At 45.4% G+C, this 13,485-nt stretch overlaps 1 protein-coding gene across 1 annotated transcript in view; it reads left to right on the top strand.

The window, feature by feature from the left end:
- Positions 1-13,485, top strand: part of LOC139228763 (A disintegrin and metalloproteinase with thrombospondin motifs 12-like) — an 801,719-nt gene that overhangs the window by 610,833 nt on the left and 177,401 nt on the right. The window contains exon 15 of the mRNA XM_070860105.1: positions 6,569-6,813. Within this exon, the coding sequence (XP_070716206.1) occupies positions 6,569-6,813 (245 nt within the window). The remainder of the gene's footprint in view (positions 1-6,568; positions 6,814-13,485) is intronic.

The following is a 13,485-nucleotide window of genomic DNA, read 5'->3' as shown; positions in this document are numbered from 1 at the left end:
TAACTGGACATCCAATCTCCAACATTGGATTTAGTCACTTACGTTAACCGCAGTGCAGAACCATGACAGGGAGAGCTGTCGTCTACCAAGCAGGAAGCAGGCTGAAGCAGCGATATTTAAAGGCACCATCCTCAATCAACTGCACCTGACAGGGTTCTGCAGTTTCAGTGGCTGTTTGCTACTCCCTGTTCTCTTTAGTTAATTGAAGTTTTTGGTGACAGGGAGTGTTGATTCAAGTGCAGAAGTCACTCATTATTTGGTAAAGGCTTCTGCTCACAATACTTCCTCACAGTCATGGGGGCTGTACTGGCAGTCGACCTCGCCCGCCTGGATCTACGGTGGAGGGAGCTGAGGCAGCGAGAAAGATGGTAACATGTGCACAGAGGGAGGAGTATGGCCATCAAGGCTCTCAACAGGAGGCCTTACCCACCTGGGGTCTTCCGACATTACTTCTCCTACCTTCAATAAAGCAAGGAGCAGTGTATTAGGAGGCTTCGCTTCACCAAATTGGTCAAAAATTAGGCAGAGCCTGTAACCTGCAAGCTCCAACTATTTCTTCCAATTCTACAGTGTCTTAACCAGCAATCCTAAAAGGAATTGCTGATCGTCGCCAAAGATCATAGAAACATAGAAACATAGAAAATAGGTGCAGGAGTAGGCCATTCAGCCCTTCTAGCCTGCACCGCCATTCAATGAGTTCATGGCTGAACATTCAACTTCAGTACCCCATTCCTGCTTTCTCGCCATACCCCTTGATCCCCCTAGTAGTAAGGACCTCATCTAACTCCTTTTTGAATATATTTAGTGAATTGGCCTCAACAACTTTCTGTGGTAGAGAATTCCACAGGTTCACCACTCTCTGGGTGAAGAAGTTCCTCCGCATCTCGGTCCTAAATGGCTTACCCCTTATCCTTAGACTGTGACCTCTGGTTCTGGACTTCCCCAACATTGGGAACATTCTTCCTGCATCTAACCTGTCTAACCCCGTCAGAATTTTAAATGTTTCTATGAGGTCCCCTCTCATTCTTCTGAACTCCAGTGAATACAAGCCCAGTTGATCCAGTCTTTCTTGATAGGTCAGTCCCGCCATCCCGGGAATCAGTCTGGTGAATCTTCGCTGCACTCCCTCAATAGCAAGAATGTCCTTCCTCAGGTTAGGAGACCAAAACTGTACACAATACTCCAGGTGTGGCCTCACCAATGCCCTGTACAACTGTAGCAACACCTCCCTGCCCCTGTACTCAAATCCCCTTGCTATGAAGGCCAACATGCCATTTGCTTTCTTAACCGCCTGCTGCACCTGCATGCCAACCTTCAATGACTGATGTACCATGACACCCAGGTCTCTTTGCACCTCCCCTTTTCCTAATCTGTCACCATTCAGATAATAGTCTGTCTCTCTGTTTTTACCACCAAAGTGGATAACCTCACATTTATCCACATTATACTTCATCTGCCATGCATTTGCCCACTCACCTAACCTATCCAAGTCGCTCTGCAGCCTCACAGCATCCTCCTCGCAGCTCACACTGCCACCCAACTTAGAGTCATCCGCAAATTTGGAGATACTACATTTAATCCCCTCATCTAAATCATTAATGTACAGTGTAAACAGCTGGGGCCCCAGCACAGAACCTTGCGGTACCCCACTAGTCACTGCCTGCCATTCTGAAAAGTACCCATTTACTCCTACTCTTTGCTTCCTGTCTGACAACCAGTTCTCAATCCATGTCAGTACACTACCCCCAATCCCATGTGCTCTAACTTTGCACATCAATCTCTTGTGTGGGACCTTGTCGAACGCCTTCTGAAAGTCCAAATATACCACATCAACTGGTTCTCCCTTATCCACTCTACTGGAAACATCCTCAAAAAATTCCAGAAGATTTGTCAAGCATGATTTCCCTTTCACAAATCCATGCTGACTTGGACCTATCATGTCACCTCTTTCCAAATGCACTGCTATGACATCCTTAATAATTGATTCCATCATTTTACCCACTACCGATGTCAGGCTGACCGGTCTATAATTCCCTGTTTTCTCTCCCTCCTTTTTTAAAAAGTGGGGTTACATTGGCTACCCTCCACTCCATAGGAACTGATCCAGAGTCAATGGAATGTTGGAAAATGACTGTCAACGCATCCACTATTTCCAAGGCCACCTCCTTAAGTACTCTGGGATGCAGTCCATCAGGCCCTGGGGATTTATCGGCCTTCAATCCCATCAATTTCCCCAACACAATTTCCCGGCTAATAAGGATTTCCCTCAGTTCCTCCTCCTTACTAGACCCCCCGACCCCTTTTATAACCGGAAGGTTGTTCGTGTCCTCCTTCGTGAATACCGAACCAAAGTACTTGTTCAATTGGTCCGCCATTTCTTTGTTCCCCGTTATGACTTCCCCTGATTCTGACTGCAGGGGACCTACGTTTGTCTTTACTAACCTTTTTCTCTTTACATATCTATAGAAACTTTTGCAATCCGTCTTAATGTTCCCTGCAAGCTTCTTCTCATACTCCATTTTCCCTGCCCTAATCAAACCCTTTGTCCTCCTCTGCTGAGTTCTAAATTTCTCCCAGTCCCCGGGTTCGCTGCTATTTCTGGCCAATTTGTATGCCACTTCCTTGGCTTTAATACTATCCCTGATTTCCCTTGATAGCCACGGTTGAGCCACCTTCCCTTTTTTATTTTTATGCCAGACAGGAATGTACAATTGTTGTAGTTCATCCATGCGGTCTCTAAATGTCTGCCACTGCCCATCCACAGTCAACCCCTTAAGTATCATTCGCCAATCCATCCCAGCCAATTCACGCCTCATACCTTCAAAGTTAGCCTTCTTTAAGTTCTGGACCATGGTCTCTGAATTAACTGTTTCATTCTCCATCCCAATGCAGAATTCCACCATATTATGGTCACTCTTCCCCAAGGGGCCTCGCACAACGAGATTGCTAATTAATCCTCATGCAACTTAAAAAAAAATTTACCTCAATGTAGAGTCAGGATAAGAAGGAGGGCTTCTCCCGCCTCCACAGCAATTCCGTGGGCCGCTGGCTGTGCTCAGCATCCCCCCACCCGACCCCCTTCCCCAGACCTACCTGAAGGTTACTGCCAGTGTTGTACCTTGCCTAAATGCACCTCCGCTTTACCAGCAAGCTGCCTGGGGACGTGCGGTAGGCATCCGCAGCTCGCTGGACAAGAAATATTGGGCCCCAATTTAACAAGTTAATCATTTTTTTTTAACCTTTTAAAGGTAAAGAAGTGATCATCTTGGTCCTGTAAGAATACCTTGGGGCTCCACTGCCCCGGGCTCCCCCTTATCCTCAGTCCCTATGTTTCCGATTTTTGCCGAACCCCAACCTTCCTCACCTAGCTTGCTGGGGACCGTTTCCATAGGTCCCTGGTCCACCGTGACTTTCCACTCCCACCCACCGGTGTTGATATAATTCGTTCCAGCTTTCAGTGGGAATCGTTGTTGAGGCATGCAAATCAGGTCCAAGAGTTAAAAAGCTCCAGGGGACTGGAAGGATCACCATACCTCCAATTCCTGTCTTGATATAAAGTCAACCGTAATATGTCTGGAAAACTATTAACAGAAACTCCCAAGCCCCAAACAGCTAAAATCAATGGGCAAACCCAGCACAATAGCAACAGTGCACCTGTGGTGCCCATCCAAGGTCTTACTTTCCTATTTTACCATATGAAGTACCCCAAAACTGCCAAAAGGCTGGCTATATAGCTCAATGAAATTCCAGCCTGTGATGTGTGAACTCAGGTTAAACTTTAACAGGAGGGAAATTTCAACACAGATTTAATTCACTGGCTATTCCCTTGAATATTTTTCCTCTACTTGGCTCATGCTTCCCTCCCCTACTCTGTCTTGTCTTTGATCTCCTGCTTGTACTCCAAGCCTCTGATGTTGCTTTATGCAGTTGACTGTGCATCTGAGTCCCGCCTGAGTGCACAGTGTGCTGTCCAGCTTCCCCTCTCGCTGTCCAATGTACTTCTAATTGTAAGGGGAGCTTGGGGTGTGGGTTCGAATCCACACTCCCCTTGGGTTCTGTACGTGCGATTTATGAGGGTGGGTGAGTAATGAGGCACCAGACACAGTGGGTAAGAGTACAAAATGGCTAATGTTGTTTATCTCGAATAGCAAACACAAAGATAGAGGGCATAGGAAGAGGTCATAAAATGGCAGTGATGGCAAAATTTCATTCAACAACCCGAAAAATCTCGCAACAGGGAGGGGGAAAACAAGAGGTTAAAACATCCCACTCACACACAACCACACCTCCCACTCCCACTCTTCCTACCAATTCCTATCCTAAATTGAGTCTGTGAGGGGGTTTGGGCTATACTCACAATCCTATCAACTCCGGGGTTCTGTAACACTTATTTCAGCTCAGGGTCCCTCTGGGGTGGGTTTTATGTTATTGTTCGGGTTAACTCTTCGATGTTGCGTCAGTTTCTTCTATCTGCCTCTCGGTTATCGTCAGACTACAGCTGTGAATCCAGGTTATTGAACCAGGTGTCCAGGTCTGCACAGCTCTGCGTGCCCCAGCCTGATGCTTCGGCTATTCTCACCCTGTCCAGTGTGTTCAGGGCTAACAGCAGCACCTGCTGCCACTTACCAACCAGGAGGTTGGCTTGTGGGTTTTTAGTCTCGACCAAAATCAAAGTTTGGAAAACTCAGCTCCTTTTTGGTCCACAACTCTATCCACGCTAATATATTACCCAACCCCATGAGCTCTTATCTTGTGCGCTAACGCTTTGTGTGGCACCTTATCAAACTGTGACCTCTTGCTGATCCCCCAGTGTACTCCCACCTGTCTACCTACCTCACCACTATTCTCCACCTCTCATTGGACAAATGGATCATAATATGTGTGCTTTTAAACACCCAGAAGTCCTTACACTAAGTTTCCACCTTTACATTTTTTGAACTTCAATGATGTCCTTGTGTTTTGCAGCTCTCTTTACTGATTTTTAACAATGATTTGAAAGTAATAAAACTAAAGGAAACAAAGCCTAACCATTCAACTATTAACAGATAACCAGAAACTATAGATAGGCAGACCATGAAGAGGGTATGGCGGGTGGGAAGTTTTTACGGGCTTGACAAGGTAGATGCAGGGAGGATGTTTCCTCTGGCTGAGGAGTCTAGAACCAGGGATCACAGTCTCAGAATAAGGGTCGGCCATTTAGGATTGAGATGAGGAGAAACTTCTTCACTCAGAGAGTGGTGAATCTTTAGAATTCTCTACCCCAGAGGGCTGTGGAGCCTCAGTTTTTGGGTATATTCAAGACAGAGATCGATGGATTTTTGGATATTAAGAGAATCAAGGGATATGGGGACAGTGCAGGAAAGTGGAGTGGAGGTAGAAGATCAGCCATGATCTTATTGAATGGCGGAGCAGGCTCAAGGGGCCGAATGGCCTACTCCTGCTCCTTGTTCTTATGTTATTTTACTGATAGATAAAATGTAAATAAAGTAAAAACAAACACATTTACATGAATAATATTTAAGCTTAAACCTAAAGCAGATATTATAAGAAACAAAGAAATAGAAACAACTGAACAACCTCTCCATTCAAACAAGGGGCCATGATTGAAGGCGGGCATTTCCAGGCCAGGAGTTTCCTCATGCCTGACCTGATAATCTGCTGGTGGGACAGTATCCCTGTGAAAACAAGCGTTAGTGGCCTGGACTCTCGAAGATTTTTTTTTACTATATGTATTTTTCAGCTCGCTTATTAAGATACAGCTCTACTGCACAGGCACCTGTAAAAATATTTTACTGGGGAACCTGCAGACTCAGCCCTGGAGGTTTCTGGTGCTCACATCCTAGCACTTAAACAAAAACCTTTTACCATTAGGATATTCACTGGAAAAAGGATAGGATACTGCTGTATACTCTTGGGGCTGGATTTTCGGTTCTGATCATTTCGGGACGGTAATGTCCGGGGGCGGTAAAGTTTGCACCTAGGAACAGTTTGTGCCTCTGTCAACAATATTCATCAGCTGGGCCCTGAGTATGGGGCAGAGTGCTAAGGGAGGCATCATACACCTCGCTAGGCCGGCTGAGTAAGCGATAACCTCGAGCTAAACAGCCGGCCTCAGAGCGTTGCAATAGAGGCCTGGGGGGATAAAAAGGCCTGGGGGGATAAAAAAACCTGGGGGAAAAAAAACATCAAAAACATTCCCAATAAAATCTCATGGCACCAAAATATAAATCGCAAAAACAAACAAAGAAACAATCACGCTTACTTGAGATCAGCATGACTTACCTCACTGCGGCAGCTACAACTCGGACTGCCTGCTTTCACAGGCGGTCCCAGCACGGCGCTCTATGGAGAGTTCTGACGAGGGTCATCGACCTGAAACGTTAATTGTTTTTCTCTCCACAGGTGCTGCCTGGCCTGCTGAGCATTTCCAGCATTTTCTGTTTATAGTTCAGATTCCAGCATCCACAATATTTTGCTTTTGTGTGACATTGATGGAGTCAGTTTACAAACAATCGTATAATGTACTATTGATTTATCTGTCTAAACTTTCATTCTGTTATGTTTACAGGTTATGTAGATGTGGGTCTGATTCCTGAAGGAGCACGAGATATCCGAGTGGAAGAGATAGCTGAAGCAGGGAATTTTTTGGCCTTAAGAAGTGAAGACCCAGAGAAATATTTCCTCAATGGAGGGTTTATTATCCAGTGGAATGGAGATTATAATGCAGCAGGAACAACATTTAAGTATGAAAGAAATGGGAACCTGGAAAACCTGACAGCTCCAGGACCTACAAAAGAACCTGTTTGGATTCAGGTAATTCATGCTTCAGAAATCTAGAAAATGTTCAGTTTTTGTCATTATTCAAAAAAGTAAAAGCAGTTTTTTTCAGGAGAGAATAAAATTGCTTTAAGGTCCTGGAAAGATTCCTGGGACAATCTAAGGGAATGGAATGTTTCCTGATGCAGACTAGCACTAGATTTAAGGTCTGGCAGGTACAATGGCTCCATCTGTAATGTCCTGAATGTACCTCACCTTCAGAAGATCAGCACTCAATATTTATATTCCTTTCATTTTGTACTTAACGTGCTGGACTATGTTTATCAATTGGATTTTAATTATACAAAATAATTTTATTGAAGGGACCATTTAAGTCGTTCATTGAAACACATCTGTAATCAGTGGTTTATACCCATGGGTACTGTTTCAAAATTCCACCCACATCTGCAAACAATTTTTTGCATTGAGCTATGTACAAAGAAAAAATATGGGTTTATGTAGTATCTTTCAGATCCTCGTGATATCACAAAGCATTTCACAGGTAATGAATTACTTTTGAAGCATAATCACTGTTGTGTCGGCATGAGGGAATTTCTTTTTGAAAAACCTAGGTGAAGGGTCCACCTTTTGGAGCTGGGGGTTCAAATGCATGTGTCAAAATCATTGATTGTGCCATATCAGATTACTTAGAAATCTGAGCTCCCATATACATTGTAGAAGCTGGGTCTATTTTCTTTGGAACAGAGAAGGCTGAGGGGAGACCTTATTGAGGTGTATAAAATTATGAGGGGCCTGAATAGAGTGGATAGGAAGGACCTGTTTCCCTTGGCAGAGTGGCAACAACCAGGGGACATAGATTTAAAATAATTGGAGGGAGGTTTAGTGGAGCTATGAGGGGAAATGTCTTTAACCAGAGAGCGGTGGGAGTCTGGAACTCACTGCCTGAAAGGGTGGTAGAAGCAGAAACCCTCACCACATTTAAAAAATATTTGGATGTGCACTTAAAGTACCGTAACCTACAGGGCTACGGACCAAGAGCTGGAAATTGGCATTAGGCTAGCTAGCGCGAACACGATGGGCCAAAATGGCCTCCTTCCATGCTGTAAATTTCTATGATTCTATGATACACAAAGTGAGATTTCCATACATAAAAAGCAAAACCCTGCTTCACATTATAGCAGTACACAAAAGTTACAAGCCCCACCGACAAAAAAATTGAAGCCTTCCCCCTCCTCGGTCCTCCCTCCTCAACCCTTTCTCCCTGCTTTCCCCTTCCTCCCTCCCCTGTGTCTTCTCCCTGCTCACTCTCCCAGATCCTTCCCACTATGTGGATCTGAAACAAAGCTGGTCACGTTGGGTATCTGATAGCACTCAGTGGCATTGCTGAGGTCAGGGTCCGGAGAGCAGTTCCTCAGCCGGTTTATTCTCCTGACAGAGATTCCCCTCTCCCCTCACCCTTCAGTGCCTGTTTCTTTCTTTTTTCTCCTTGTCTCTAATGGCAGCTGGTCATTACCCCGATCACACCCTATTTTGACGAATGTTTTTCTAACTCCTGGCATTACCATTTAAATTTGGGCCATCATCCCTTTTGTTTCTCTAATCTCTCCTGACTTCCAACCTATCACAGACCTTCCCTTTTGTTCTTTCTTCCTCCCTCCTTTTCAGTGCTGGTTAAGAATCTGTTCTTTCTAAACACTCACCTGTCTGATGAAGGTTAACTCTGCTTTCTCTCCAGAGATGCTGCCTGACCCGTTGAGATTTTTAATATTGACCAGCTGGACTTTTCCTGCCCATCAATTTCATATGTTCTATACTATTGATGAAACAAAAATACATGTAAATATTTGAGTATAGTGTGCACTTTACTCCCCAAAGTTTCTAAACATTGTGTGTATTATATGTGGCGAGTAAAATTCATCTAAACCATTACAATTTTTACTAAAATTTACAGCACAAGTTGGGCGATGTAAGATTTCTAAATCGCTGGCATTAAATTGACAGTAAAACCAATTATTTTAAAACAATTTGGAATAAGTTTATTGAAGGACACGTTTATTTGTGCTGCCAAAGTGCTCCACCCTTTGTTTGTGATTGGTCCCCTTGGAGGATAAGCCACACTCTGAAGTTTCACAGGAATGTGTAACCGGAACCGCCCATCCCAAGGTTTCACTGACTTTGCAAATTGTAACTCGATCCACTTTGATTTCCTGAAAAGACAGAGGACAGAGCTCCCCAGAATACAGCAAGGGCCAGCCAAAGTCCTGTACCCTAGTCTAAGTACATCCCTCCCCCAGTCAAAGTCCCATACCCCAGTCCAAGTACATCCCAGGACCGCCACTATCAGGCCTCTCACACCAGCCGCACTCGGCCCCTCACACCAGCCCCTCACACCAGCCGCACTCGGCCCCTCACACCAGCCACTATCCGGCCCTCACACCGGCCGCTATCAGGCCCCTCACACCGGCCACTATCAGGCTCTCACACCGGCCGCACTCGGCCCCTCACACCAGCCGCACTCGGCCCCTCACACCGGCCGCACTCGGCCCCTCACACCGGCCGCTATCAGGCCCCTCACACCGGCCGCTATCAGGCCCCTCACACCGGCCGCTATCAGGCCCCTCACACCTGCCACTATCCAGCCCTCACACCGGCCACTATCCGGCCCCTCACACCAGCCGCACTCGGCCCCTCACACCGGCCGCACTCGGCCCCTCACACCAGCCGCTATCAGGCCCCTCACACCAGCCACTCTCCGGCCCTCACACCGGCCACTATCCGGCCCTCACACCTGCCGCTATCGGGCCCTCACACCTGCCGCTATCGGGCCCTCACACCAGCCGCACTCGGCCCCTCACACTGGCCACTATCCGGCCCTCACACCGGCCACTATCCTGCCCTCACACCTGCCGCTATCAGGCCCCTCACACTGGCCGCACTCGGCCCCTCACACCAGCCGCTATCAGGCCCCTCACACCGGCCACTATCCGGCCCTCACACCGGCCACTATCCGGCCCTCACACCTGCCGCTATCGGGCCCTCACACCAGCCGCACTCGGCCCCTCACACCGGCCACTATCCGGCCCTCACACCGGCCACTATCCGGCCCTCACACCTGCCGCTATCAGGCCCCTCACACTGGCCGCACTCAGCCCCTCACACCGGCCGCTATCAGGCCCCTCACACCGGCCACTATCCGGCCCTCACACCGGCCACTATCCGGCCCTCACACCGACCACTATCAGGCCCCTCACACCGGCCACTATTCGGCCCTCACGCCGGCCACTATCGGGCCCTCACACCGGCCGCTATCAGGCCCTCACACCGGCCACTATCGGGCCCTCACACCGGCTGGGGTGGGGAAAGAGAGACCCGGGGCCTCAGGTCCTGCTTCTCGGCAAGACGTACATGGAATGATTCGTCTGGGAAGCGGGGTGGAGCTTCACAGGAGGCGGGGCTTGTCGCTTGTCAGTCAAAAAAGTGCAGTACGGGCAGGGGAATGCGGGGCTTGACGGATGGCTGTCTGTCAAAGAAAAGTGCAGTACAAATAGTTATTTTGTTTATTAAACACACACACATGCATATAGCGTATTGAGCACAACAGTAGTCTCTAAGTATCCCACAGGTAAGGTAATGAGTTACAGATTTATACAGACAGATACTTCCCTCTGAGTCAAGCAAAGCACGTGGCCTTCTTCCTAGAGAGAGGCTTCCTGCTTTGCCGCGTGGTCATCAAAGTGAGAGAACAGGTTTCGTGCTTGCCCTTTTATATCTCTTACGGTTCATTGTCTCTCAACATAAGTTGGTGAAACCCCAGGATTGGACCTTAGTTCCAGGGCAGTTCTTTATTGGCTTTCCTCACACATGTGACTGTGCAGGAATTGTAGCCATTCCTTGATTAGGTTAATCAGTTTCCAATTAGCACCTTTTAGTTTCGATGGGTTTCATAGTCATGCTCCTTTTGTTCCTTAAGCTCCGTCCAGAAGAGGAGACTTGAACTTGGGTGTATCCATTTCGTCTCCTGAGTCCAAACTGCACTTTCGACATTTATACATACACGTTAAATTCACCTTTTATTATATACATTCCATATCAATTTTAATATTAACATACACTTTTATTCTTGCAGCGATATGTACAGTATATATATTTGCTGGACCTTTTTAATTTAGCAGTGGCATAAAAAAGGCGAGATTGGCAGCCATCCATTACACACTCCACTCGATGTTCCTTTCCATTGACTTCAACTTGGAAAATCGGGCTGAGTGTGTAACGGGCGGCTGATCCGATTTCACTGGTTTCACTCCTCCGCTAAAGTTCCACCCATTATAGTTGAAGATTTTCAGTAACCCATGCGTTTTGAAGCTTTTGTGACATGCAAAGTGAATTCATCTCTGGAAATGCCTACATTTAAATAAGAAAATATTTTTGTTTCATGTACCTTTTCTATTTTGTGAATTTTGTTGTGTTTACACACATATAAACTTGTTGTAAAGATGTCAGAATGACTGGTATAAGGTAACATTATAGTCTAAAACTAGTCCTAAACATTTGGAACAAATGCATATGTTTTGCATTTTGAAGCCTCCCTTCACTCACTTGTTCTTGACAATAAGCATAGCTGAAAACTGATTAACTGTTACCTGCTTCTGCTAATTATCATGACTTAGTATTGCACCACGATGAGACATTTTACTGATCTTGTATCTCTTTTAAATGTTTAACTTTAAGTAATTTGTCAAACAATGCTTAAATATTTGACTCTTTATCATCATAAGTGGTGTGACACTGCTGTATTAACAGCTCCCATTCTGCCACTTCCCCAGGATAACATGGCTGAGGTCAAAAATCCATCCTCCAGAGAATAATGAGTGTGAATGAATGTCTTGCCAACAGCATCTGGTAACTCAATTACACTGTAACATCTTTGCCTTTGTTCTTTATGAACAGATGGTGGTATGTGAATAATTTTTTTAATGAATTAATACAATAATCCATTCCTTGGCAAGGTAATTCAAAGTGGTTCTGCATTTCAGTCTGAAATAACATACAGATTCTAAACATTTGTTATGTCACATTTTACCAGAGAATGTGTGTGCCCACCGCCCATTTGTTCTTGCCAGTGTGAGGTCCGAGCCATTTAGAGCCCCGAGCCTCATTCCCATTCTGATGCTCAGGTCCCAGACCAGGAGTGAACCTCAGTATTTTTATGGAGCGAGGAGGAGCAGGGCTGGTGCCCCTGATTGCACAAAAACATAATCCTCAGTACAACTTCTGGGTCATTTTTGTAGCAGCCACCTTTAGGAACCAATGCTTAGGCCACTCACTACCCAGTACAACTGGGTACACACTCCACCCATTTTTACCTTAAAATCGCAACGGGGTCCTATGTACATTATAGAGTGGCAGCCTTGGTAAAGTTGTAGTCGTCTCTGTTCATAAGGTCAGGAGTAGGGCTTCACTGATGATTACATGGTGTTTAGCTCAATGTCATCTAGGTCAGAACATTTTGCCTGATTGGTGCCCCTGCCAATGAACTCAATATCCACACCCTCCATCACAGGCACACTGTGGCTGCAATATGCACCTAACGCCAGCATAGGGGAGTAATTCTTCGGACAACTTGGGATGGGCAAAAGATGCTGCCCTGCCAACATCACCTGCATTCCAAGAGCAAATAAAAGACAGGTATATAAGGTAGTTATTGAAATGGAAAAGGTAAATGTGGAATATTACTTTCAATTAAATTGCAGGAGTAGGAATAGGGAACACAGGTTCAAACTAGTAAAAGGCAAATTTAGGACTGATATCGGGATTTTCTTCTTTACAGAGTGAGCAACATCTGGAATAGACTTCCAGGAATTGTAGAGGAGAAAAATATAAGATTTATATTCATTTAAAACAGTTAAATAAAAAATATACTTTGAGCACAATTATAACATAATGGCCCAGAACTTGCTGTCAGCAGCGAAGCGACAGTGCTTGCCGTTGACCCGAAGAAAGCTGCCCACAAAGATCTTGCGATCTCTGTGGCATCAAATTCACCTTTCCTGACCTTTGTTTGAATCTGGCACCAAATCATGCGAATCACCAGTTTCAAGCTGGATAAGCAGCCAATCACACTGAAGAATTCTCACAGACAGCAAACCAGGAAGTAAAATGTACAGATTATAATTTACTTGCAATAGATTTTACAGAGAGTGAAATAAAAATTGGAACGTACACATAGGATTAAGGAACACGCTGAAATATCATAAACAAACTTAAATAAATTATTATATGAAAAACTTTTATCATATTAATGAAAAATCTGACATTCCACAAATAAAAAATTAGCTTTTAAGGGCCAGAACAGTTGTTCAGCAGTCAGTACACCCCTAAAAACCCAGTTATATTTCTTTCAACACGGATTCATGTTTTAGGAGATTTTTAACAGCAATATTCCATCGTAAAAGAGGCTGTTTTTGTCAGTTCAAGGGATTTGAATTGATTGCTGGCTCTGTGAAGTTCCACAGTGCAACCTGTGGCGGAGCATGGAATAGCTGACCACAACTTCAAGATTTCCATGTTTATCTGTGCATGCTCTAAATTGCTGTCAGTTTCAGAGAGGTAATGATGGTGAACACTGAAGATTTTGCTGTCATTACCACCGCAAAATCCGGGCCATTATCACAGTTAGAATATTAAAAGTGAGCTGATGAGTGTATAAAT

The sequence above is a fragment of the Pristiophorus japonicus genome, chromosome 2 (genome assembly GCF_044704955.1).
Source record: "Pristiophorus japonicus isolate sPriJap1 chromosome 2, sPriJap1.hap1, whole genome shotgun sequence".
In the NCBI taxonomy this organism is placed as follows: domain Eukaryota; kingdom Metazoa; phylum Chordata; class Chondrichthyes; family Pristiophoridae; genus Pristiophorus; species Pristiophorus japonicus.
Note: the sequence above shows the minus strand (reverse complement) of the source record. Positions and strands in the feature narration are given on the sequence as shown.